At 42.1% G+C, this 26,296-nt stretch overlaps 1 protein-coding gene across 2 annotated transcripts in view; it reads right to left on the bottom strand.

The window, feature by feature from the left end:
• GLI3 (GLI family zinc finger 3) overlaps nucleotides 1-25,854 on the bottom strand; it is a 213,599-nt gene extending 187,745 nt beyond the window's left edge. For both annotated transcript variants that reach the window (XM_074900904.1, XM_074900905.1), the window contains exons 1-2: nucleotides 25,700-25,854; nucleotides 11,736-11,898 (exon numbers count right to left, since the gene is read on the bottom strand). In XM_074900904.1, the coding sequence (XP_074757005.1) occupies nucleotides 11,736-11,859 (124 nt within the window). In that variant the 5' untranslated portion in view covers nucleotides 11,860-11,898; nucleotides 25,700-25,854. The remainder of the gene's footprint in view (nucleotides 1-11,735; nucleotides 11,899-25,699) is intronic.
• Nucleotides 25,855-26,296: the final 442 nt, after the last annotated feature.

The following is a 26,296-nucleotide window of genomic DNA, read 5'->3' as shown; positions in this document are numbered from 1 at the left end:
CTTCTCTGGTTTCCATCCAACTTTTCCTTCTTGTGCTTCTGTTCCATCCAAAAAGGAATTTTTCAGATGTTCTAATTTCCCATTCAAGATGCAATCAATCCCAACTCTAGGTGTGTCTAATCCAATTTTTACGGTATGTTCATGGGCCAGCACCAGAGTAAAAGAACTCTCTTTTTATTTTCTTTCAATTGCCTCTGCTGCAATCACAAGACTTGTCATCTCCTGGTGTGAAATGCACAACAGTAGAAGAGAGAGCAAAGGAGATTCAAGAGAGAGAGAGAGAAAGAGAGAAATGAGCCAACCTACTGAAAAGAAAGAGGAAAAGAGATACACCAAAATAACATTAACATTTTTGAATTATCCTACATATTGAAAGCTTTAATTTACCAGAATAATTAATTAACTCAAGATTTTTAAAGCCTGTACAGAGTTTTTTAATTCCTCATTTAAATCACAATATGCTGTTAGAAGGGGGATATTTAGGAATGGACTCCAGCGTCACACCACCCAGTTTCCTCATCTATACCACAGTGAAGTCAAACTCAAGTCCTGTACCACTTGCTCATGCACACCACCCTTACGTACACGAGTAAACCCCGCTGTCCGACCTCCCACACCACCGAGAGTCAGAGGACTGCTCCTCCTTTACAAACGAAAGATCTTTTCTCTTAACAGCTTATTCTGGCTAACTCTGAACTTCCAGAGACATACATTTAAAATACTTATTTTTCAATGTCTAATTAAAAAATATCTCCAAGCCACTGACACACACAGCGGATCTTAACACGCATCACAGGCACAGCAAAGAAACAACAAGCAGGGGCATGGTTCCTCTCTGAGTAAACTACAGCAAATGAAGATAAAGCAGCCAAAAACCACTGACAACAGAGACCTACGTGGATTTACATCTGTGAGAGCAGCTGCAGAAGAACAGAGGAGAATTACACCCAAGAGTTTAGCAATTAATAAAATCTCTGTATCAATGCAGACCAATAAATTTTCTTTTACATTAAAGAAAAACACATTTATTTTGCTTTACATAATTCAGACCATGAAGCTTTGTACACTCTCCTATTCCTTTTCTTTATATATGCATATACATGGGGGGCATATATATATGTGCGTGTGTGTGTGTGTGTGTGTGTGTGTGTGTGTGTATGTGCATGGGTTATTTTTCTCCTGATTGAAAGCTACCCTAATGGGTAGGCACTAATGGATTTGAAGTGATAAGGAAAAGGCGGACATGCAAAATGCTCCAGAACTTCTGTTCCTAATCAATCACCAGAGATCAGTGACATCATTCAAGCCTTTGATCAGAGCTCCCCTTTCAAGCTTAAAAAGGGGGATAGATTGACCCACACCAGCAGAGGGACTGAAGAAACACCTAGGATACAATTCACAGTGAAATATGAGAAGTCACCGGCATCCCTCTTCAGAAAAAACTATCCCTTCCCACCTTCCTCAAGGAATACAGCACGCATTCCAGAGCAACCAAGCACAAACAACAGATTTATCTCTTTCCCCAATAATTAGAAAACAGCCAGGGAAACAACACATCACAAAATCCTTTCAGGTTTTATTTTCAAAGCCTGCGCATGCATTTTATCCTGAGCAAGCGATTTATTATGTTTGCTTGTGTTTAAAAATCTTCTCAAGTCCATTAGGAAACAAACAAAAAAAAAAAACAACCCACAACTTATTTTTCGAAAATGCAAAAATGTCTGAGCAGCTTTTACAACTAAAGGCTGATGCCCATTTTTAAGAAATAAATAATTTTCAGGAGAAGCAGCATCACGGCAAGCATTTGCTACACTTAGCACCAGCCTTTGTCCAAGTCAGGGCATTCAGAGAGTTCGGATCACTAATCCCACTTCAGCTAAAATTGAGCTCCATTGTTTCTCAGTTCATCTGAGTTTCCATGGCACTTACTAGGACTTAAGTGTTATTTACTTAGTGTGGTTTGTTAAAAACAAAAACCAATAACTAAGTCTTAACACGAGCATCAGGTTTCCTTTTTTTTTTCCCCCCCTTTTTACTTTCAATAAGCTCAAGATGCAGTCAGCATTTTACAGTCTGAGAGACTTCTTCCATCAAAAAATCTTCAAGAAAAGCAAAGTTGAAAATAGACCTGAAAATGTTCACTTCATTGTTTTGGCTTGGTTTTCTCCCATCTGTATTTTTAAAAAAATCTAATTGAGCTTCCTGAACAGCAGCAAAAATGTAGTTTATTATCTCCCTCATCAGGTGATCAATGATTTCATTAATAAGACAGATAACAAAACTGTCATATCATCGACACAGTTATGAAAGATGATCCTGGCTTCTTGCTCCATTTTCCAAGGTCTGGGATTCTCTGTGGCAGCTCTGAGTCCATTCAATATTTTCCACAGACAGAGAAAAGTGAAAATCCATTTTGAAACCAATTTCAATTAGGATCCAGAAGCTGTTATCACAGGTGTCGCAGAATGGGCCCGTAAGTGGAAATGTCGCCTATCCATTCTGAAATGAAACCTTATCAGGGGCTACGAAGATGGCTGAGGACAGCCTATCTGTAAATTACTTTTCGTCCTGTGTTAACTCAACCCTAGTTCTGTCATATGGAATTCTTTCCAGCCCCTCGTAATAATCTAATGACTAACTAGGCGCTGCACCAAAACGGCTTTTATTCTGCTCGGGCTTCCCCCGCCGAACAGGGCTGCAAATGCAAATAACCGGAGGCGGCCAGGCGAGCCAGCGTATTTAGTAATATCATTTAAAGCTCTCATAGTTTATTACGAGGAAGTAACGGGCTTGCATTCTGAAGCCTGTCTCCACCCATTGCATTCCTGGTGATTTTTCAATTGCAAACTCCAAGGCCCAGTTATTTCATTAATTCAGCACCCAAGTAGTGAGGCTTTTCTCTCACATCTTTCAGTCTCCTTTTAGCAAATTATCCCATGACGGAGGATTTATTCAGTCAAAGACCTCGGACTTTGAGAGGCAACAAAAGAATCAAGAGACTTTCTGGTCCACCTGCCTGGCGAATGATGAGGCAGGGTAAAGCCTCCCCTAGAGAAACCAATCAAACCATTGTGTGGCACAGTCAGACCTTTTCAACTGTCAAGCCAGGAGAGCAGGAAAAGAGATGAAAGAACTCAGGATGAAGCTACCATTTACAGAACCATGTGGGAATGGTCTCCAAAGATTTAATAATTGGGATGGAACTCAACTTTCTGAAAACTAAAAGGAAGAACAAAAAAAAAAAAAAAAAGAAAAGAGAGAGAAGAGAAAAGAGAGAAAGAAGGAAAGAAAAGAGAGAGACTAGGAGGAGGGGAAAACACTACCAGTCAGGCCCAGAAGGAACTCTTCTACAAAATGTTCTGTTGTTATGTATGAACCCCTATGCTGGAAAAGAAAAGCGAGTGTACAACGAGGACGGGAAGAGAGAGAGCGCTGTTTGCAATTACTAACTTAAGTTTCAGCAATTTATCATCTCATATTAGGAAAAACTCCATCAGTACAAATCTGTTCTACTAAGCAGAACAAAAGAATCCCCTTTAGCGTGGGCTATCTGAGTGTATTTGCAAGCTATTGCACGTGTGGGACTCAAGTTTTCGTATTTCCACTTGGCTGCATGTGGAACCTGCATGGCAAGTCGTACTAAATGAATGGAAAGCAGCGTATTTTAAGCAGTTTGCATGTGCAAAGAATGTGCACACACAGCTCCTGTGTAGCAAGACTCCAGCTGATTGCAGGCACAAGATTAGGAACTGCTTTTTGATAATCTAACCCTTAAAGCCTTACAATCCAAATTCTAAAATCATCTGAACAAAACCCAGTATTTCCTCTGTGCACTTGAAATATACATTCATCAGGAGGTCCAGATCACATTTACAAGTAAATCAACATTTTTCTGAATTGTCAGCCTTAAGAAAAAAAATAGAATCTGCAAATTAAATTGTGACCCCTTGCAGTACACATCAAAGGCAAAGACTTTTAATAGGAAATAAGATAATAACGTAGAATAAAATCCATCTCATTCTGCTTAGTTGGGATGGCAGAAGAATGCACCTCCCTCCCCTCCCACCCTCACCCCAAAATAATGAGACACGGCTTGGAAAGAATACAGACAATGTCGTTTTAATACAGTACATTATTTATATAATCATATACCATACCCTAAGCCCATTTCTCTCACTTATTGGCATATGTATTTAGTAACAATTTCTATGTAAGCAGAAGCTGAGGTTTTATATCTTCCAGAAAAGAAAAAAAAAAAAAGGGGAAAAAAAAGTAAATAGAAACATACAAAGCAGGGATATAATCAAATGCAACATTGATACCTGATTATTTCACTTTAACTGGAGACAGATATGAAATAGGAAACACCTAGAAGAGAAAAGCTGAATGGCATTTGAAAACCTATTAAGTAATTTAATTATTTCAACTGCCTTAATTTACACAGCTCTAATTCTAAAGCCAAATACTGCGCCTGCCAGAGGGGTTGCCTGGTTTTAAGTCAATTAGAAGGATTTTTAAAAATTCTTTTTATTTACTTTAAGAAGAAGATCTACTCCACGTAGCTCCCTCACTTGCAGATTCCCAAGTCTGATCTCTTTTCAGGACCCAGGAGCTTTCTACCTTTATTTTTTAGTGCTCTTCCAATCCTCCCCAGCCGCCTGGCACCCATGTGCTTGTTGGCACCTATTTCCAGCAGCAGGGAGGAAGGTGCCATCGCTTGGAGCAGCAGTGATGCTGCAGTGCAAGGTCACGAGGAGGCCCTTTCTCTTTTAGGGTATCCTCCCCAGAGACCAGCACTTCGCAGCAGTAAGCAAGCCCTTTTCTGGAAGGCTAACAATATCACTGAAGCTTCAGCTGCCCACAGCCTTTTTCCTACTAAAAATCAAACCTCGTGTTGCTCCCCCCTCCCCAGTACTGTGGGCTGTAATGCCTGAAGTTTTTGAGGTCTGATTGATACCGGGTTCCTGCAAAGCACAAGCTACAGTGCATGGTACCACTGCCGTCCGGTAGAGACCCACTTTAAACCTTTTCATTATTATCACCTCTTACTCTATTTCAACACGCAGGTACAACTGTAATATGGTTGCTTGAGTGTTTTGTGAGGTGGGTTTTTTTGTTTGTTTTTCAGGAAAAAAGAATCCCTAGTGTATAATTCCCTAAATTTAACCTCCACCTTGTCCAGGTGGCAAGCTTCTGCTGCTAACTAATGTTTTCTCCCGATTCCACCTCATGTTATCCAGCAGGATGTTAAGTCATTACTTACTGATTACAGTGATTGCAGGGATAAGCCACTCAATCATCTCTTTCTGGAACTTGCAAAGGGATACAGGAGGATTGACATTTAATATCCCTTATGCTATTAACCACTGCAGGGAGGGGAGAGAAGGGGGGGAAAAGCAGGGAAATCTCGGCAGAATTAATGAAGCAATACTGTATTGCACTTGCAGATCATTGGCTTTAGAGCAGGGTAAGGGTAGGGCTGGCTCACTCTGGGGCAACACTAGAAAATAGTATCAGGCAGAATGACTTATTAGAGTCTACAATAAACCCTAACTTGATGACTTGAATTTTATAAGTAAGCATAAAGAACCATGGGTTCATTACTCCGAATGAACACATATTTAATCAGCTACTCGCATCAGATAACAATATACCAAGACATGCAGTCCCCACCTAATTACAACCTCCAATACTTTTTGCTTCCAATACTTCCAAGCATCAGGAGAGCCTGTCCTCCCCAAGGATAGGTACCTTCTTTTAGTTTACCCTCTTAGGACCTGGCCACAATTATTAGAACAGAAGAGTACACAAAATCTTGCAAGTTCAGGTCTTTTCCTTATTTTTCTGTGCTACCACACATGACCATTCTACCCTTCCTTTTCATGCTGCTGTATGCCACCGTTACAGACAGAGAATACTTGCAATATTTGTCTTGCTGAAAAACAAAACCCTCAGAAAAACCTATACACTGAAGTCAGCACTTCCAATATCTAATACTACAGGATGCGGTTTCCTCCTTGACCTGAAAATGAGAAGTGAAGAGGGCCCCTCCATCCCCTTTGATTTCAGGAGAGGACGAGGACATCTCCTGATCACTTTGTAGAATCAGGACTCATATAATCAATTCGAGACTCAATTTGCAGGCCACTAAAATAGTACAGGGAATGTTTCTCGATACCTAACAACCTCTTTTGAACCCTGACCTCTCAATGGGACCCTGAGCACATCAGTCAAAGGAGGGGGCCGAGAATGGGTATTATGATTAACACTTATTTTATGGTGAGCTTGAAAGCAAGCAGCAGGACAAGTAACCAGCTGAAAGTTTAAACAGGAAATGTGATTCTTATGCGGTTGCAGACTGCTGAATACTTCCCTCATTCAACCCTGAAAGAAGTACTAGGAAGAAAAAAAGAAAAAAGGAGACCCAGATGAAGCTGGCTCTTCTTCTAAAAGAATCAAAGTGGACGCATGCCCTTCCTCTCATTTATTCATCCATCAAGCTTGGTTTTAAGTTACATCATCATTAAGATAATAATTTCTGCTTTCTATCACTTTAAAGTATGTTCTTAATAACTATCTGATTCTGATAAAGGTAGTCAAGTCCACAACCTACATACGTTTATAATTAGCTTTTTTTTAAGGCAGAGTAATAGGTTAATAAGAAATATCAAATTACACTGGAACAAGCTCATGGGTCAAAAACTAGACAAAACACATCAAACTGAAAATAAGTGCTTGCCTGTCAGAAACTGAAGGAGTCCCTATACAATAACTGCATTGTTTTAATGCAACGTTTAAAACGTCGGTTTAGAGCCAAAATGTGAAAAAGTGGAAAGCATTTTAGTCACTGACAAAATTCACAAGCCAAATAGTAAATATATCAGGGTTGAACACAGTATTACAATCTCCTAATGTTGTCCAAGCAACACTGCAAAGTGCAGCTTTTCCTTGCAGAAGTATTAAATCAGCCCTCACAGAAATTCCCTGTACTTTTTAGAAAATACAACAAAAAATTAATTATAACCATGCTACGGATTAAGTGTAAAAAATAAACTGCATATAGCTGAGGGCTGTGTTAGGTTAGCGCGGGGTTTTTTAGCCAACACCTCTTAGGAAGAACTCTAACAATAAATCTGATTCTCCTACAAAGCAGCGTGTAGAGTCAAAGCAGCCAGCCTGGTAAAGCATTAAAGTGACTGCCTAATTTTAAGCATGCAAATACCCACGTTAGGGCCAACAGAGCTATTCCTGCACCTAAAGCAAGGCGTTCGCTCGAGTACTTGCTGGAGTGGAGTTCAAGCCTTGACCGCAATGCTGGGACTCGGGAGGGCCGGCGACTCCCCATGCCGGGATGCAGGAGGGCACTGCAGGCAGCACAGCTGCGCAGGCAGGGGAACGAGCGGAGTTTCTGCTCCGGCACTGCAGCGCTCAGCCTGACATATCAACTTGGCGTGCTGCTGATCTCAGCGACAGCTCCTATGCCAGGCTGCGAGGCATGGCAGCCCAGGAGCAGGCACGCTGCTCGCCCTGCCAGCCCTGGCGCTCGCCCGCAGAGCAGCATCGAGGAGTAGCCGAGAACAAGGCTTCACACTGGTGTTCGTCACCCTTCAGCAAGGCACGTCACCACGCGGACGCCTGCAACGTTTACAGCCTTCACCTGAAGATTTCTTTTTAATCCTGGGATGACTTGAAATTACAGGAGGTAGATACCACATTATCCACTGGTGGTCTAGCAAGGCAGGTTTCATGACCTGCAATACCAGGCAAAGGCTTTCCAAGGGGAGCACAGAACTCATTTTAATGAGCTTATCAATGAATACCTCTCTTCAGAAAGCCATTCCATGCACAATTTGATAGAAACCTGTGTGTGCATGCAGCAACTTTCAGGAGATGACCTAAATCCATGCACGGACATGGTAGGGAATAGGGTTTTACTGCTTTCTCTCCAGAAAAGTGGCGGGGATGCATGTGTGAGAAGACAAGGCTTGACAACATGGCATTGTGGTAGCGAGGTGGCCCGGGACACTGGCCCCATTACTCCAATGTCATGACTCCATAGTCATGACATAAACACTGTATTTATTTGTGGCTGTTATCACTTTGCCAAAGCAGATCAGTCAGAGGCTATCAAATCACACAATACACAAAAGTAAGCTTACTTTATACTCTAGCACAAACTTCTTATTCATACAGCATTTTGTAAATCAACATTTCCGTTGGCAGTTTTCTTTAGCAGTTTCCCCCTCCTTGGATATTAGCCTAGCAGTAAATACAGCAGTCGATCAAAGAAGAAGTAAAAGGAACAATTTGCAAAGAAATGCATCCTAGTAAACTGTGTGCAGTTTAGTTGAGATACACAAAGAAGAAAAAAATCAAAAGCTTGCAAAAATGAATTCATAACAAAACAAGAGAGGTCCCAAATTACAAAGTCCCACTGGGGATCAAAGTACACCAAATATTTTTGTTACTTATTACAAATTTATTTTTTTTTTTTTTACTTTTTTGATCACATGTATTTTAAAAGAAGTTTTAAATTTTCTCCAGCACTAAGACCTTCTCCACATGTTTCGGCCTGAAGCACATTTTAATGGCTTAGTTATAAATCCCTGAAATTAGGGTTTTATAATGGAAACGCTGGCAGGCCCTTATCTAACACAATATAGTCAGGTGTTGTAGTTAGGTGAGTGCAGCAGAAATCTTTTTTGTGATAAGTAGTGACAGAAACTCAGCAGAAGTGGCTAACGTGTAAACTATGGCCCAAGCTTGCTTATTGTTCTAGTCTACACTGCAGCTGGTACCTTCCAAGGGGCACCCACAGGTCCAGGTCTCATAACTTGCATGGCATAGTGAGGGTTAACACAAGAGCTGCCCTTCCAGGTCACCTTTCCCACTTTCTTTCCCTTGCACCTAGATTTACACCAGGCTTTTCAATAAACAGTTTGCGCACCATATGGTTTAGAAGTTTTCTACACTCAATACTCATATTAACATAGAGTCTGCTACTGGGTGTAAGTCACTTTTGGGAGCTGTTGAAATAATGGCATTTTCTTTGTTTCTTCATGACTGTAAGCTTTGGATAAAACCTGTAACTAACAGCTTTCAATCTATTTATGATCCAAGTTCTGACTCCTTCAGAAGACAGCAGAGCTATTGAGAAAATACTAGTTTCTACATCACACCTCAGACAGCTGTCACTCATGTACACCTTACCCTGCAAACTTTGCTAATTAATGTGTTGTTCTGAAGCAGAGAAGCGGTGACATTAGACATGCTTACGAGGTGACATTGGTATGATAGGCAGATGTTGTTCTGCCATGAAAGTAGTCTTCTGACAAAAGCAGCAAGGATCATTCTGTCTTTTTGTTATTTTTAAGGGTACCTTACCTTGTTTAACAGAGCATTCAAATGCAAATCACAACCGTTTAAGATTACCACAGCCCTCTGCAAAAAAGAGGCACTGAATCAACAAGAGCTGCATGTTTTGTAGGAGTGGTGTCTTGTATTAACTGATGATGTTCCTGTAGTAATACTCATTCCAGCATTAAAGAACAAACGATGCAAATGCAATGCAAACTCCAGCTTTCATGCAAATTGGTCCTTGTAACCAAAACTCATTATCATTACAATCACATCTGCAAGAAGCAAAACTTTAAACACTGCAACAGTAAAAGTCATGTTTAAGTAAATTCCTAAAGTTTTGGTATTAGTATTTGTTTTGATACATGCTCCATGGAGTCTCTACACTAAGAGAAAATTTTTCATATCCAGGAAGGACTGGAATTTTTTATCCCTTTGAAGCCCAACCCTGTATCTCTGGAAAGTCGTTTGTTTGATTGTATATGAAGGTAGGTTAGAAACCCAGACCTTGGAGATCCTGGTGACTTCCCTAAATACAAAGACTAACCAGACCAACCCTTACTCACTGAAAACAAAGGTAACTGTCATTACCTCAACCAAATGCAGCCTCAGGCCCCAGGATGTGCACTGCATTAGGATCTCATTCTCTTAATAGGAGACAATTCCAGTGACAAAAATTTCTAGTCATTCATTAGACTTAGAATCATGCCAGCTCTTGGGAGTTTGATGCCTCTGACATGCAGTTAATACACCACCTACATGAAGCAGGTAGTTAAGAACTAATATTGCTGTTAAAGCTGACAGGTAGAATAGAGAGAGAATTTGACCACAGAGTAAATCGGTATTGGAATAAGCCAAAAACGTCTTGAAGGCTTTATTTGTAGCCCTCTCAAAATGTTTAATGATAATGTTAGAGCTAGCCCAAAAAGTCCGAGGTATTTGCCACTACTGAGTTTGAGTACAAACCCTTGACACATCAAAGAATACACATATGTGTTTAAGAGTGCATCTGTTTGAAAAGTTGGGCCAATGTGGAAAATCCTATTATCAAAAAAAATACAATGGGGAGCTCTTCAGCTAATGTGAACCACTGTAATTCTATTGACAGCAACGGATCTGTGCTGACTTACACCAGCTGAGGATCTAATTTCATATGCTTTAGAAAACTGATGCAGCTTTTTCCATAGCTGCTCAACAGTTCCTATACTCCCTTGAGGATCAACTCCAACTAGCAGGTCAGCAGGTGCTGAGTTTGCTTTGAATCTGAAGTCCAGTCACACAGAAGGATACTGGGATATGTGCCATCTAATTTTTACTGACCCACAGAGATTCTCCTCTAGTACGGCTGTGGGATTCATGTATTTTCTGCTTTAGTCTAGTGGGAGATACATGTTTCTTTGAGAAAGCAGAAACCGTTCTCCTTGACCTGGACCACAAGCCCACATGAGTAACCACAATGGAAGCAGAAAGGGTGAACAGAAAATGCTTTGCAAGAAACACACCAGGACTCCAAAAGACACAGAAAGACATCTTCCGGTTTTAGTCGTTATTACACTGATGTGCAAAAACCAACAGTTAATCTGCAGCTATCCAAAACCCACAGGTCTAAACTCTGTCCACACCTTTTCAAGCAATTTTCTTTCCTAATGCAAAGGGAGTTTTCCATTAGTAGGGACCAGTACACTTAGCCCTCTTACACTGAACAATGAAAGGGCCAGGGCTGGGATTACGCACTCTCCAGAGAGGCAGAGAATATGTAAAATTGTCAGTGAGGTAATCTCTGGGGAGAATTAAGCAAACTACTCCAGTTTTGCAAATCTACAAGCTGTACATTCACAACTTTGAAATGAATTCACGGGAGGATACACTCTTAGCTTGATGTTTTGTCTCTGGCCATTAAAGAACTTTGGGCAGGTGGGGGCAGCTCTTTGCAAGGAGCAAGTTTATTTGTAAAAGAAGAGAAGAAAAGAAAACTTTGCCATTAATTTTCACAGAGCTACTTCTGTCTCTTTTGTAATAACTAATTATCTAACTAGTGTAAGAGATTTCAATGGCCAAATGCAAAGCACTCGCAAGCCCTGCCAGGCTAATCAAGACAATTTCCAAAACGCCAAAAACAGGAACTTCCTATAATAAATAACTTAGCACATTTACATCTCAAATTAGAACATCTGGAAGAAAAAGACTACGCCTGATGCCAAAACAGGCCTTATTGTATCCTACCACTTTCCACCACCATCAGCCCCCCCTTGTTCATTTTCTTTAGCCTTTCCTTAGAACAAACACTGATCCAGGTGCAAACGCTCAATTCACAAGGAATGCAGTGAACATAAAATTACTGTAGGTTTGGCTGCTAGTAAATCCCTGCTGTTACTCACCATTGGAAGTTGTGCTGGAGGCAACAGCTTTCTCACTGACATCTGTTCGACTGGAGCATTTCACGATGGAATTCTCCACTTTTTTCTTCTCCGTCGTGGTAGAGCTATGGGACTGCGCCTCCATGATGACTTCTCATTACTTCAGCTCTCCTTGTACTAATACCTGAATGAAACAAGAGAGTCAGAAACTTTAAATACTATTCAAAAGCTTAGACCAAAACCTCTCACACCTCTCACCCTGAAGAAGAGCCCGCAGCACAACTGAATTAGCAGTCCCACAGGACGCTTCTGGATGCCCATCAAATCATGTCTGCATGCATGAATTCCTGAAGAACTTAAGGAAGTACTAACACCAAAAATAAGTATGTTTGCCTTTAAAGAGAATCAGCATCACAAACCACTACACTGCTTGATGGGTAGGTCCATGTTTTTCAAGCCTGTAGGGTTTTAATGGACCCAGGGGAAAAAAGCCAGCATTTTTCTCCTATGTCCAGAGCACTTTGGAACAACACAAAAGAAATCAAGACAGACCTTCATGTTGACAATAGAAGTCAAATATTTAAATTTCAACATTCACACTATCCGAACACACTGCAGCAAGAATTATCCTGTCTATCTCTACACCTTGTCCTACTCGTGTAAACATCTCTCACTTTGTTCAGAAATCTAACTCAAACAAAAGTGCATTGGAGCAACACCCTAAAAACCACAGGGAAAGGCAAATATTATTGCTAGTGGCAGATAATGAGATCACTTTCTTTTGCATGAAAACTCTGAAAATGTAAAACCCTGCAGAAGTGTGTGTCTGGTTATGCCGCCTTTCCTGGCTGTTCTCTGTTATCCCCAGTGATACATTACTTTTATACCCCGCAGATCACTTCTCCTTATTCCCAGAGCTTTTACATTCCTGACATAAACCCAAGAAGCCCATAAGCTTCCAAAAGGGTAATACTTCTTGTGCACCAGTGTATCCCCACCAGGCCCCGAGACTGCTGGGATCCTGGGCTGTGAAGAACACAAGCATTTCCAAGCACTGGTCTGCAGCTTAACTTGATGCACACCAGTCTGTCCAAGTAAACTTTACATAAATCATCAACATTCAGCACACGCCATGCTTAGAACTGAATACCTGGGTACTTCAGTAGTTTGAACATGATCCTATGCAACAACAAAAATATGATAAATAGAGTGTTTTCAGCTCTGAGCAGAACTGCAGTCATTAGCTAAAGGGGTCTGAAACGGAAGGAAGTCACACTGTTCTAAAACATCATTTAAATGAAATAAAAAAAACAAAGGCTTCAAAACAAGCCACAAAGTGAACTATAATGAAGTATAATTACATCAGCAACCTGTTTCCCCAATTCTGACAGTCAAAAAAAAAACCACCAACCAAAACAACAACCCCCAAAAAAGGCTACAAAGCCAATTCATCACAAACACAGCTGTCTAGTAAACCTTTCCTTTTCCACCTCCCTAGTAGGAGTTCTTTTTAATAGCACAATAAAACACTCCAAAGCCTCATTGTTATACAGTAAGGATCAAAGAAGAGCCCAATGACTAAATGAATCATTATTTAGCTAGGCAGCACAGCCATGGAACTGGATTAGATATCAGAGACTCTCTGCCACCGACCTACTGGTCTAACCTTTGGCAAGGCATTTTTCTTCCCTTGAGTTTCTTTCTTGCTAAAGACAAGAATAAAAAAGTTCTGCCTGCCATGGCAGAGTACTTCCCAGATCTACTCGTGAAAGTGCTATAAATATTATTATGACCTGTGAAACAACTTCCTACCAGAACATGAAGGGGAATGTCAGGTGCCTTCAAATAGGACGCAGGAGAGATCTAACAACACTCAACTTGCAACAGCCCTTGCTTGCACCCAGCAATGCACAAATCTCCTTGAGAAGAGATCTTATACAAGCTTGGTAAACAGCTCCTTTCCAAATTTCTCATATGCTTTCTCTCCTTTTTCCCTCGTGCACCTCATGCAATAGCGTCCACAACTTTGGTCACTTATCACGTATATCAGCCTTTGAGTTATTTAACAGTCTTCAAAAATAATAACATTCTACACTCTCTCTGAAGGTATGCAAAAAGCATCTTTGGATCATCTGCAATTCAAGAGCAACACATGGCTGCTCAGACTGGCATCCATCCATTCTCTTGGCTAATTTTTTTCTTTCCCCAGCAGTCTACCAGTGAGATTTTTCTGGTGCTTCGAGGTGGTTTTCTTTAATGGAGGGAAGACTAGCAGACTTAATTCCATATTTCCCACCACTCTCTATCAATTTCCTGTTCTACACTACCCTAGTGTGGACAACAGTACAGAAGAGAGGCCTAAAGTAGCAGCTTAAAGTGAATTTTTGGTCAGAAAATTGCAGAACTGGCCATGAGCTAACATAAACACCTGCTCTTCATATCTGTTCTCGTTCATGTCTGCTTAGTTTACATCCAGAAGGCTGCTTTTATTCAGCGTGGAAGAAGGAACACCACAAGAGTAAACTTTCTTACTCGACTCTACACCCAGCACCACAAGCCAACAGCCCCGGCGCTGCTGAAGCTTCCTCCCGTGCCTTCCTTCCTCTGCTCCCAACCCACGCACGCCCATGTGGCAAGGGCGTCTGTCTGCAAGAATTCCAGCAGCTCCAGTTACACCCCAGTGCTTCATCAGCTACATGGTGGTATGCATGGCTGGGAAAGCACGGAAAGCCAGGAGAGGTGGCAGGACTAACAATCAGAGGCATGTGTTTTGGTATGTTCTGCCAAGCATGCCCGATAGGGAAGCAGCCAACTGGAAATCAATATGGTGCCCACAAAACTTTTTTTCCTGAAGATTAATTTAAGACCAAGTTGAAAACACAAACCAGACACACACATCTTCTAGAATTATTCTCCTTAATTTTGGCTGTGATTTTTATTTTCTCTCAGAAATCATACTGAAAGATGGAGAACTGCAGCCTACCAAAAAAAAACCCCATCCAGGACGATGTAAAGATTTCTTTCCACTGGCTGCTAATCCCTATTGAAAAGCATTCTGAAAATCAGGCAGCCTGACGTCACCTTCACATCAAAATACGAAGTGGTTTATATTATGGTGTACACGGCTCTCCCCAGCGTGGGGGTCAGTGACTTCCCTGTTCCTGCCCCCAGGCCTGAGACAATATGTATCTATTCTGCAGCAAGGAGCTCTGCTTTCAAACACCAGGAAGCTAGTTTCTGTCGGCTACCCAGCATCTCCATGTGCATATGAATGGCAAGAAAATGCTATAACAGTATATGGGCAAAAGCCTGAACTTTCATAGGTAAATAGGGGGATAAACATTCCTTCTTGAAAGCAAACATTCATGGCTTTTCCCCATTCAACCATGCTTGAACCTTTTGTAATGTTCCTAAAGCCTGAACCCACTGCACAATTAATTCCAGATCCCCGTTTTAAACCTAATCCCTCTCAAAACAGCAACCTGCCTGCAGGTGTGTCTCTTCTTTTTAAATCATAAATGTAAACTTTCACCAATTGCGTATTAAATTGGAGGAATTTTAGGAAGTAGCTACTGGGATGAACTCATTAAATGAGGAAAACTGTCTCTTTTAAAAGGAGTGTCAACAAATATCAAGATGTTGGAAATACGTTTCAAACAAAAAAATTCTTTCAAGCAATTTGAAATGATATAATTTCCGGTCCTTATGTACGCTGGTCATAAAACTGCCTTGCAGTAGTAAAAATAATCATATTAATATACTGGGGAGAAAAAAAAAATCTTTTTGTTCATTCACTCACAGTGCCAACTAACCGAAACCAGTGGAGCAGCCCTCTGCCTGGAAGAGCAGGAAACGTGACCCTTTCTGAACATACACTTCAATTTTCCAATTCCTCTTTTTAAATCATTACATTTATATTGCATACGTTAGTTTTAAAGACCAGATCATGAAAATTTTTATTCATAGGAATAGGCTCACTGACTTCGACAATACTGCTTGCTTCAGTCTAAAGTGTCTGGGCAGGACTCAGCATCTAGAATTCTAAATTTGCATGTTAGACTGGTTTATGTTTCTTGCAAACATAAACCTTCTTCTACATTTATTTGTTATATTTTTTGAGGGGGTATCCTTTAATGTGTTGGCGTTTTTAATAAAAAAAAAAAAAATCCTTTCCCTGTTTTATTCGATGCTGCTGTAGTTGTATTCAATTCATTAACAAGTGGTTTGCATCCGCTGAGAAGAGCTGTCTGAAATAGCAGTGTCACAGCATTCATCATCATTACATCAGCAGTAGGGAAGTTCATACTGATTGCTATCAGCAACCAGAGTGCCCCAATCAGCGTGCAAGCAAACATAGCATGTTTAATTTTTCAGAAATGACTGGGTAGTTAGGGTGTTCATAGGTACTACTTTGATCCACACTACTGGAAGCAGTCTTTGGGGATACAATACATCTTGAACAGCACAACTGTATGAAAGTGAAAAACACAAGGGGAGGCATGAAGAACAATCAGGAAATTACAGTCTCTCTCAACCATAAAGGACCCTTTATCAGTTTTATCAAAACCGGTTACACTGTTCCTTGGGATTATTTAAGGATAAAAAAAAAAAAAAAAAAAATCTGTCTTGTTCAGATACATTCAAATGCAAACTTTACATGAGACAATCTTACGCTATTATAGGAGAGCTATTTCACACTGATTTATAGAGGCTTGATTCAGGTACATTTAACTTCCAAAACCTACCTAGATTTCAGCAGTGCTTTCCATCAAACCTGCTCGCAAAGCTGCACTGACAAAGTTACCCCTGACAGCACTTGCTGAAAAATACACAAGTGCTCAGACATTTTATGAAGTCTCTTCCAGTTGCAACATTAACCTCTTGGTACCTTTCACCATTTTTATAATAGCTATAGGAGCTAATCTAATTACTATACATCTTTTAAATACTTTTATCTTTTCCCAGTCTTTTGTATGCTAAATCAGAATCTGCAGCCCCCATTAACTACTCCTAGGCAAATTTTCTTCGGATTCTTCCCTGTTGAGACAACTGGGCACACTAAGACTAAGACTGCCATAAAGAGTACAAATAATAGTCTTATATCCTCTCTATATAAAATCACAACAAACCATTAGTAAGTTGGGGGAAAAACAGGTATCTTAGAAGTACTTATCTCTGTTTAAGTTACAAGCATAAACTATAAATGCACTAGTTGCTTACTTCTCCTAAATCTGTTTTGAAATGCAAAGTAAAATTAGAAAGAAAAAACAAACACACACACACACACACCCCCGAAAGAATCAGATAGGAGGATTTGTTGCTTGAAATTAAAAAATACCTCAAGTTATAGGGCACCACATTTATTAATACAATCTTTCCAAATTCATTACTATCTGCTGTCTTTTCCTGTGTTACATTCCTTTGATTTCTTCCCCCCATAAAGACTGAAAAACAACTAGACCTAAAGCCTGGTTAATGATGATCTGATCTGTTCCTGATAGGTTAAATAGCTTGTGGCAACAATAATGCAGGATCACAAACACAAAAGCAATCAGCTAGGCAAAGCAGTGCTATTAGCATCCTCCTGATTAAGATCCTAAGTGAGAAACTATTCTATGGCATACACGGAACTACCGATAGAGTGTAATAATTGCTCGACTCCAGAGGAATTACATTTGCTTACATCTTTTTGGTACAGATAAACTGGATTACCAACAGTTCCGAAAATATTTAAAACCTACGCATACAGTAGGATCAATAAGTGACACTTTCTATGAGGCAGCACCTCAGTTGCTTTTAATACACATCACCCACATACTCTTACAAGTAGATTATCTCTACTTTTGTTACGGGATTTAGAAAGCTGTTAAGTATAACCCCAATTAAATGTTTTTACTATTACTTCAACAGATTAAACTGTATCTAAATAAAACAGCTTTCCGACAGCAAAGAAGTGATTCATAGTTTCTTACCCAGTAAACAGAATGTAGTGGATTAAAACATTGAAGTATTTGGGTCAAACTGTCTATATCCAACCAGTTCATCCCTCACAGAAGTTATTGTTTAGGGACACACAACACAAAGCTGAGGTATACAGAGCCAGAACTTACAACACATCTTAGTGGCTTTACTCTTCAGATATGGTGTATCCTCTGAGGTAAAAAGTCGTAATCCATTCATCATCCAAGAGTCTTTATATTAAATAACTTAACTTCAAAATTTAAAAAAAAAAAAACAAAAAAAAACAAACAAACAAAACCAAACACAAACAAACAAAAAAAACCTCAACCCCACAACCAAAACCAAATAAATAAACCAGGTCTTTAACTCTGCATCTAAACATTTGCTCTTTTTAATCACATGGTCATGGGTTTCTTTATTCCTCATTTTGACTCTCTTACTAACTATCTAAATACAGACAACAGAAAGAAAATATTATTTCTTTAAAAACAGAAAGTGCCACATATTTTTTCAGCCTCCAAATCTTTAAATATATCTGGGGAGGGGGGCAGTAATGCACTTTTAAAAGGTGTTTTAAAAACGGTAATGCACTTACCCTTCAGAAATCAGAACTCCTGCCAGTTAAACTGCCTAATATTGCTAGAAAATTCAGAGCAGTGTGTTATTGTTTGCTTTGCAATCCTACATGTCCTTGTGCTTCCAACTCTGCAGCAGCAAAAACTCTAATAATTATGTCAAAGTAAGATTAGCTGTAAAAGAATTAGCACAGGGAGAGAAAAAAAAAAAAATCTCCTGTGGATTTTACTGCTTGTAGCAATAGGTAAAAATGAGTGGCGACACTTCAAACTTCCCTACCAAGCCTACTCTCAGTTTTTGCCCCTATCTTTTTTCAGGAATTCAGCAGCACTAAATCCAAAACAAACTTCAATAATAGCACAGTGACTTCCTTCTGTAAAACACTTGTTTTATGAAACCTGGAGCATTCTATACATGCTCATGCAGAGAGGAGGACAACCAGCAAGACTTGCTGTGTTGATAACATACCCTATGACTTCCTCTGCTGATACTGTTATGAGCACTAGGAACAATTATGGTGACGATATAGGATGTTTTCTTCTTTCCCTTCTTGCCAGTTTGTCGACAAACAGCTTGGTAAAGCAAATTACAAACATCTGCAACGGGTGTGCTTTGCATCACGATTTATTTAGTTCATCAAATAAGAAGTCACTACAACTGCCACAGAAAAATGCAAAAATATTCTAAGTTAGAGCATCAGAGCTAAATGTGAATTCCAATGGCATGAACATTTTCTTCACACTTTTTTTGCTTTATCTCATCAATCCCAAGAGATGAAAGTTTCCTTAGAATGAAAACTAGATCTATATATCAATGTCAATCTATACAGGAACTGAGCTCAAGGAAGAATATATTTAATATACATCTCTTGCAAAGATGTGCCTTCTGTTTCCAACTTATGATATGCAAATGAAAGAAGAAAAGACTGTATTCCATATTTTACAATTAGCATTTTAAAACAAGATTAAAGGAATCAAGTATAATGTTTCTGAAAGTCCCATGTTTTGATCACCAGTCCCATTCCTGGAAGCCTGTTTATCTCCTCAGCATAGTCTCAGGTTAAGGGATGCCTTCATCCAGAATTTCACGTTCTAACCCAACACAGATGTTTTAACACGTAAAAGAGCTAGGAAAGCTCCATATATCCAGGAAGAACTTCAAGTGTGAAAGGTACTTTATAAAACTTTATCTTCAGCTTTTACAGTTTACTTTAGGTTTTACACCTGTCTCATTGTAGCAGTAAAACTGCATCATGATTCCTTCACATTTTTGTAACTTGACAAAATACAACAGCACAACTCTGAACTGCTGCCGTATAAATTACCTTGCAATCCACCATCCCTGTTCAAATGCTGTAATCATAGAATTATACAGCTGTCTTATTTTCCCAGAAAAAACATCCATAGTGAATTGAAGAGCCAAGCAAAACCACACCAAACCACATGTCCTGTTAGTTAAGAATCAGTAGTGCTAGGATTTCATTTTAATATACGTGGTTCAGAACAGCAGACATTGTACTGAAGTGACACTAACTTGATCTGTGTTTCTGACTATTCGGTTTCAGGTATTCATACTTCTTATCTAATGAAGGCTTCATTCTCCCGGCAGCTGGATGAAGTATTCTTTACATGCAGTTGATTTTCTTGACATTAACAGATTTGTACGTAAAGAAAACAGAGTAGCATGCAAAGCAGCAAACATAGTTGGGGGGGGATGTTCAGCTATAAACCACCAAATGGTTAGCTGGCTCCTTTAGCCCTGACCTAAATATCAGGTGCCAAAAAAAAAAAAAAAATACAGCAGCATTTTCAGCATCGTTTAAAAAAAAAAAAAAAAAAAAAAAAAAAGGATTAACTGTCTTGGTAATCAGTGCAAAAAATAACTTGACATTAGAGTGGAAACTTCAGCTAAGAAAATTATTCAATCAGATCTCTTGGTAGTGGATTCTGATATTATCAGTTCTGACACCCAGCAACTATTTAGAGACAAACGTATTCTATTCCAATTAGTTGGTCCCTTGTTGTAATCTAAATAATCTTGCAGGCATTTTTAACATCTATGTACTCTCGTCTCTTGTTCTGTTCTTAAAAAGAGAGAGAAACCAACTCCTCAGATCAGCAGCCAATTTAATACACTTTCAAGGTAATATGTACAGCATATACCACAACAAAACCACGGTATGATGCCAGCACAATCTTTAAGAAAGTTTTCCCCTCAATCTCTGCAGAAAGCGGCCTTAAAAGAAAGCAGGGATTAGAGTGAGCTGGAAGGTAGGGAGGAGACTTACCTCAAACCCAGCCAAGCGGAAATCAGAGCAGTAATTCTACAAGTCGGCAGGGTACACTTTTAGAGCTATAATGGTGTGAAGAAGTGCTGGGCAGCATTGCCTGAAGGCAGCACTAATACACTGATGACTAATGACTGGGCCATGCAGACAATGAATTTGGGGGTTGAAAACTAACAGAAACCATGCAGTACCTTGACAAATGGGCTTTCAAAATTTCATTCATTGAGTAACCTTTAAGCACAAAATTGGCTCAAGTTCTCTCGGGAGTAACATGACACATGTTGTTGGACAATAAGTATTTTCCTTTTTAATTAAAACTATTACACCAAATACATAAACATGATTACAGTGAATAAAACATAAGCGTTAACTATTTAGCAGCTAGAAAAGAAGACCCGAATTTGAGGTGCAACACCATTCGTTCAGAAGGGTCAACAAATCCCAGGGTTAACTACCTGATTCACTGAAATTCACCCTTGGCAGAGTACATTTTCCCTTCTTTGACACTTAAAGGAGAATGAGGACTTCAAAGGTATGTTTAATGAGCTGCTACAAATACAATTGGTTAAAAGAGGCTCAGAAATTATGTACTAAAAGCTGCATTGTGCTTAGAATTACAACTGAAAAAGTCTCGTTTTAAAGAGCCCGGTCAAAGTCAAGCCCCCATAAAACAAATCAAGCCTCGTATAAACTTTGTAACCTTGTGTACTGACAAACACATTAAAACAACAGAATCCCTCTTTAAAGGAGCTCTTTTTTTTCAGTGCAGCTCGACTTCCAATTTGAAAATAGCAATTCTGGCCATTTTTACAGACAGAATGAAATAGCTAAAGTGTCTCTAAATTAACAAGTACCACTTGCCACAGACAGCATCGCCTTTAGCAGCTCCTAAAAACTTCAGAAAAGGATCTTAAAACAGGAAGCTTAGTGAGCTCATAAAACTGTTGTTGGAGCCAGGAACACATAGCATATTTAATCTGCAAACTGTGAGAGTCTACAATGATTTCAGCAAGATCTGAGGCATGCCCTCAAGGTTTGCTGGGATCTGGGATTAGGGAGTTGATAAGAACCCTCTACTGCCCATGGACATGTTTTTCTTCTGCAGTTAAACACAAATGCATAGAGACGTTTGACTGCTGCTTGGCGTTACTGCTCAAGTTATATAAAAGCTTTGCAGCTCCTTTTGCTGTCAATATATCAAAGTTTAAAAAAAATCATCAAAGTGTGAAATTTCATTTAAAGTCTTTGCCAGTCTACAGCTCTATTTCACAGACCTATCAAATAAAAGTAAAGATGAAAAATACACTGAAAGAACTTGAAAAGTTTGCAGCAGCACCCATGCCCTATTTTTGTTTATTCTGTCTCATTTTATTTGATTTTAAAGTATAACAAATCAATTCCCTTATAAAAATGACAAAGTCTAAAGGGAGGACGTCTATAAAACCTATGGTTAAAAGACAACTTGAAATCATTATTACAGCTGAACCTTTTGTTGAATAAAAAGCTTCCTCTGTAGCCATTTTAGCATTTTAATTGCCTAACTGCAAGTTGGCAGAAAATTTCTTGAATCTTCCAAAACAATCAGAATGACTACAGAATATGAGTGCCAGAAAAACTAAAGCCTTCTTCAAAGTATTCTTTAGCTAGGGATTTACAACAATTGCATAAAGAAGAAAAGTCTGACTTTTAAGATAATCTACTATAGTCTAAAAGCATTAACATTCCATTACTAAGGTTTTCCTGAGGATTTCATGACTCATTGATTCACTTTTCCTTCAAGTCTGCTTTTTCTTTGTACATTACTGTCTCCATATACTTGAGTGCATGCAACACTGATCATTAAACTGCTTCCTTCCATAGCTCCAAATAAATCCTGCTTTAATAACCATCAGATTCCTTATTTATCAGGCAAAGATGACTAACTTTTCTCTCACACTCTGCAGCACACAAATATGCCATTCCTTCCTTGAATACGCAGGATGAAATTCAGACACGCTGCGGAGTGCAGGTAATGGAACAGCTTTCCCCAAAACGGGGCAGGAAGTGTAACTGAAACTTTTATGGGTCAGTATCAAACGCACACATTTATCTCGTTAAAAAATTAAGTAATCTGCAAGATGAACAAATTATAATGATACCTCAAAACTTGAGTATTTCGGTTTCTCCAACCCCGATTCCAGAATAAACAGAAATGATTTATAACCGTCAATACTTCAATTTCTTAGTTACAAAACGTTTTTGTGTTTGAAAACGCACAATGCATCTTTCACAACTGAAGAATACTTCTAGCAGTAAATGCTGTCTTGGCCACTGCACGCCTTCTCAAGACAAAAACATTACTCCACTTAAGCAGGAAAATGCAGGTGATGTCTTTGTTTCGTAGTACTTCCGCAGAAATGCTTTGGAAAACAGCATGTCCTACTGAAAACCATGTGCAATCATCGGAATGTAAGAGTGCGTTCATTTAGGCACCTTAAGCCATAGGTTTACCTCCACTGCTCCTTAAAAGAATATATATACACTGAGGGAGTCCTTTTCTTACTCATTCTTCTTACTCATTCAAAATCACATAATCCTGCTTTTAAAGAAATAATCCTCCCCCTTAAAATAGCCTTCTCTCATAGTTACTATTATTTATGGGTTTGGAATTGGGCTACACACCAAACTGAAAGTATTTACATACTAGCTAGTTAAACCCAAACATTCATTATATAAACAAACTCTCAGGAGGCTGCCTACAGTTTACATTGCTAAACTCATTCACCATTACTTTTAATATATATTTCCTCAACTGAAATACAGTGGTGTAGACACGGCAATTTTTACATTTTAAGGTTGCTTTACTTTTAAAACACTGCATTTGTCTTCCTTCAAAATAATCGTGACATATGTAATTAAGAAACTGTCAGATCATTATTAATTTTTAATAAAGGACGTAAATGAAATAATTATAGGAATCAATCAGTGAGGCACCTTTCCAAATTACAATGCAATTGCACAAATACTCAAACTACCTAAGGCCGTTTCTTGCAGGTATCTCGCCGAACACCACATCAAAAACAATTTTGTAACACCGAGAAACTTTGTGGCTTCTCACTGTTCCACCGACTTTTAAACGGTTTTCCAAACAGACACCTACATCACACACAGAAAGAGGGGCAGCCGTGCCCTCTTAGAAATGTTTGTTGATTTTATCAGCCACATATCTCAAGGCCTCCGAAAAAATTTCGCTTTCAAGTTTTTCTGTAGCCCACACAAAAGAAATGAAGTCTGCACACTGAAGCTTAAAAAATCACGTCTACTGAGCCTTGAAAAATCAAGCGGGAAGTAGCAGGGGCGCGACGGCGATGAGTATTTTGCAGTGGGTTGCCACTTAATACTCCTTTGGTGAAGTAGCCTCTAAAACGTGACACTGTATATCAAACGGACAGCTATCCGTACCTTGGACTAAAAGGCTCTTTGAGATCCGTACAGTCCATCATTTCAAACTGAAGTGGCAGCTGGAAAATGTGGAACAGCTGGCAAGGAGCTGAGAGAAAATGTTTTACATAAATACATCTACATACAAACTGGCAGAAGGCCACGGACACCCTACCCACAGGACCGGATCAAAACTACGCACCAGAGGGTTAAAAAGAAAATCTGGGGGGTGCGGTTGGAGGGTGGGTATTTCCTTTTACCTTTTCTCTTCACGTGGTGCGAGGATTTGGGAGCGGGTGCCGGCGGCGGAGCGCCGGTGAGCCCGTCCGGAGGCGCAGGAGCCGTGCCAACACCCCGACTTTGCGGGCTTAATTAAAACCGCGGAGGATCCTTTCTCCTCAAAAACCCTTCCAAGTTGCGCGGTGCCGGCCCGGGGCGGCTCCGAGGAGCTTCCCCGGGTGCCCCCCCCGCGGCGGCAGCCGCCCCGCTCCTCCCGCCCCGGCCCCGGCCTGACCCCCCGCCAGCGGCGAGAAGCGGCGCCCCACGCCGCGCCCGCCCGCCCCCCGCACAAAAAGGCGCCCGCGCCCCCTCGCACCCACCCCCGGCCCGGCCGCAACTTTCCCCTCAGGGAGCGGCCGGCGAGGAGCAAACGGCCGCCCCAGGGCCGGCCCCGGGCGCCCCTCCAGGGCTGACAGCGCCTTCTCCCCCGCGCCTCTCGCCTTTCCCCCCGCAAAGTTTGCGCCCGCCCGCCCGCCTCGCAGGCGTGAAAACGCTCGGGAGTTGCTGGGGGAAGCGGGCGGCCGGGCAGGGGGGGATAAAAAACCAGCTGCCGCTCGCAAATCGGCAGCTCCGCCGCGGGACGTGACCGGCCGAGCCCGGGCGGCGCGGCCCGGCCCGGAGCGGGGCTGCCCCCGCCTCTGCCCGCACCCCCCGCTCCCTCCCGCGCTCCGTGACAGCCATTTTGGGGGTTAGAGACCTCGCTCCCCCCCCACCCCGCCTCCAAGTTAAGGCAGCGGGCGGGGGGCCGGGAGCGGGGAAGGAGCGCTGGGAGACGAGAAGAAAGTGGCCCGGAGCAGAGCCCGGGGAACAAAGAACTTCTCGCCCAAGTGGGTACGTACCTGCCGCCGCCGCCGCTGCCGCCGCCGAGCCCCCGCGCTGCCCATGGGCGAGGGCCGGGGCCGCCGCGGCTCGTCCCCGCGCCGCTCCCCCGGCTAGCGGGGCCGGCCCCCGCCGCGGCCGGCGGGCATGCTCCGGGGCGGGGAGGGGGGACGGGGACACACACACCGACGCGGGACACAGGCGGGACGGGGGCGGCGGCGAGGGCCGGCGGGTGTTGGCGGTGGCTGCTTTATCCCTGCCCGCCTCCCGCGGGGAGCAGCCCGCGCCTCTGCCTCTGTGGGGAGGGGGGGGCAGCGGGGGGGGTGTGCGCGGATCCGACATCGGTTTCAGTGATCTTGTAATCTGATCCCTTCTGACTCACTCGCACTGACTGACATTTCTGATTTGGTTCAACAAAAAGAGCGGGGGGGAGGAGAAAAAGAAGAAGAAGAAGAAGAGGGGGAGCAAAAGAAAAAAAAAATAATAACCCCGAATCCGCCGCCTGCTATCAAGCAGTTTTCGGAGGGAAGGGGGGACCCACCCGGCCCGGCCCGGCCCGGCCCCGCCGCCGCCGCCCGGCATTGTTTTGCTTCGGTGCGGCCACCGAAGGAGGGGAATAAACACATCGCGCCGAGATACTCACGTGTCGGAAAAGTTGTCCCTTTTGCTTTCCTCCCTCTCGCACACTCCTCTCCGCCGCCTCCTGCAAGTTTTACAGATGTTGCAGGGCTCCTCGCCGCCGCCCCCTCTTCCCGGCGCTGCCCTCTGGATCAGAGCAGGGGAAAGGCTCTTTAGGGATAACTCCTAATTCAAACACCCTCCGCCAAACTTTCCCCCCTCCCTCCCCTTCCTTTCAGCGGCGGAGAGGGCTCCGCTCTCCTTCCCCCCCTTCCCCCCGCCCGCTCGGGACGCGGCCGGCTGCTGCCCGGGCCCGGCGGGAAGCGGGGCCGCCTGCCTGGGGGAGCGGCGCAGGGCTGCGCCCCGGGGTGCGGGTCGGGCCGCGGCCTGCCGGGCTGCGACGCGGGCTCTCGGCATGACACCCCCGCTCCCCCCTTCCTCCCCCCCCCCGCCATCCCCCCGGCCCGGCCCGCCCCGGCGGCGGCCCGAAGGCGGCGACACCCCGCCCACAGCCGGGAGGCAGCGCGGGGCGACGGCGGCCCCCCCCGGAGCGGCCCCCTCCGCCGCGGGGCTGCTTCCTCCCGCTCCCCCCCCGCCGTCCTCCTCCTCCTCTCCCGCTCCA

Source organism: Athene noctua, chromosome 2 (assembly GCF_965140245.1).
Source record: "Athene noctua chromosome 2, bAthNoc1.hap1.1, whole genome shotgun sequence".
Classification (NCBI taxonomy): Eukaryota; Metazoa; Chordata; class Aves; order Strigiformes; family Strigidae; genus Athene; species Athene noctua.
Note: the sequence above shows the minus strand (reverse complement) of the source record. Positions and strands in the feature narration are given on the sequence as shown.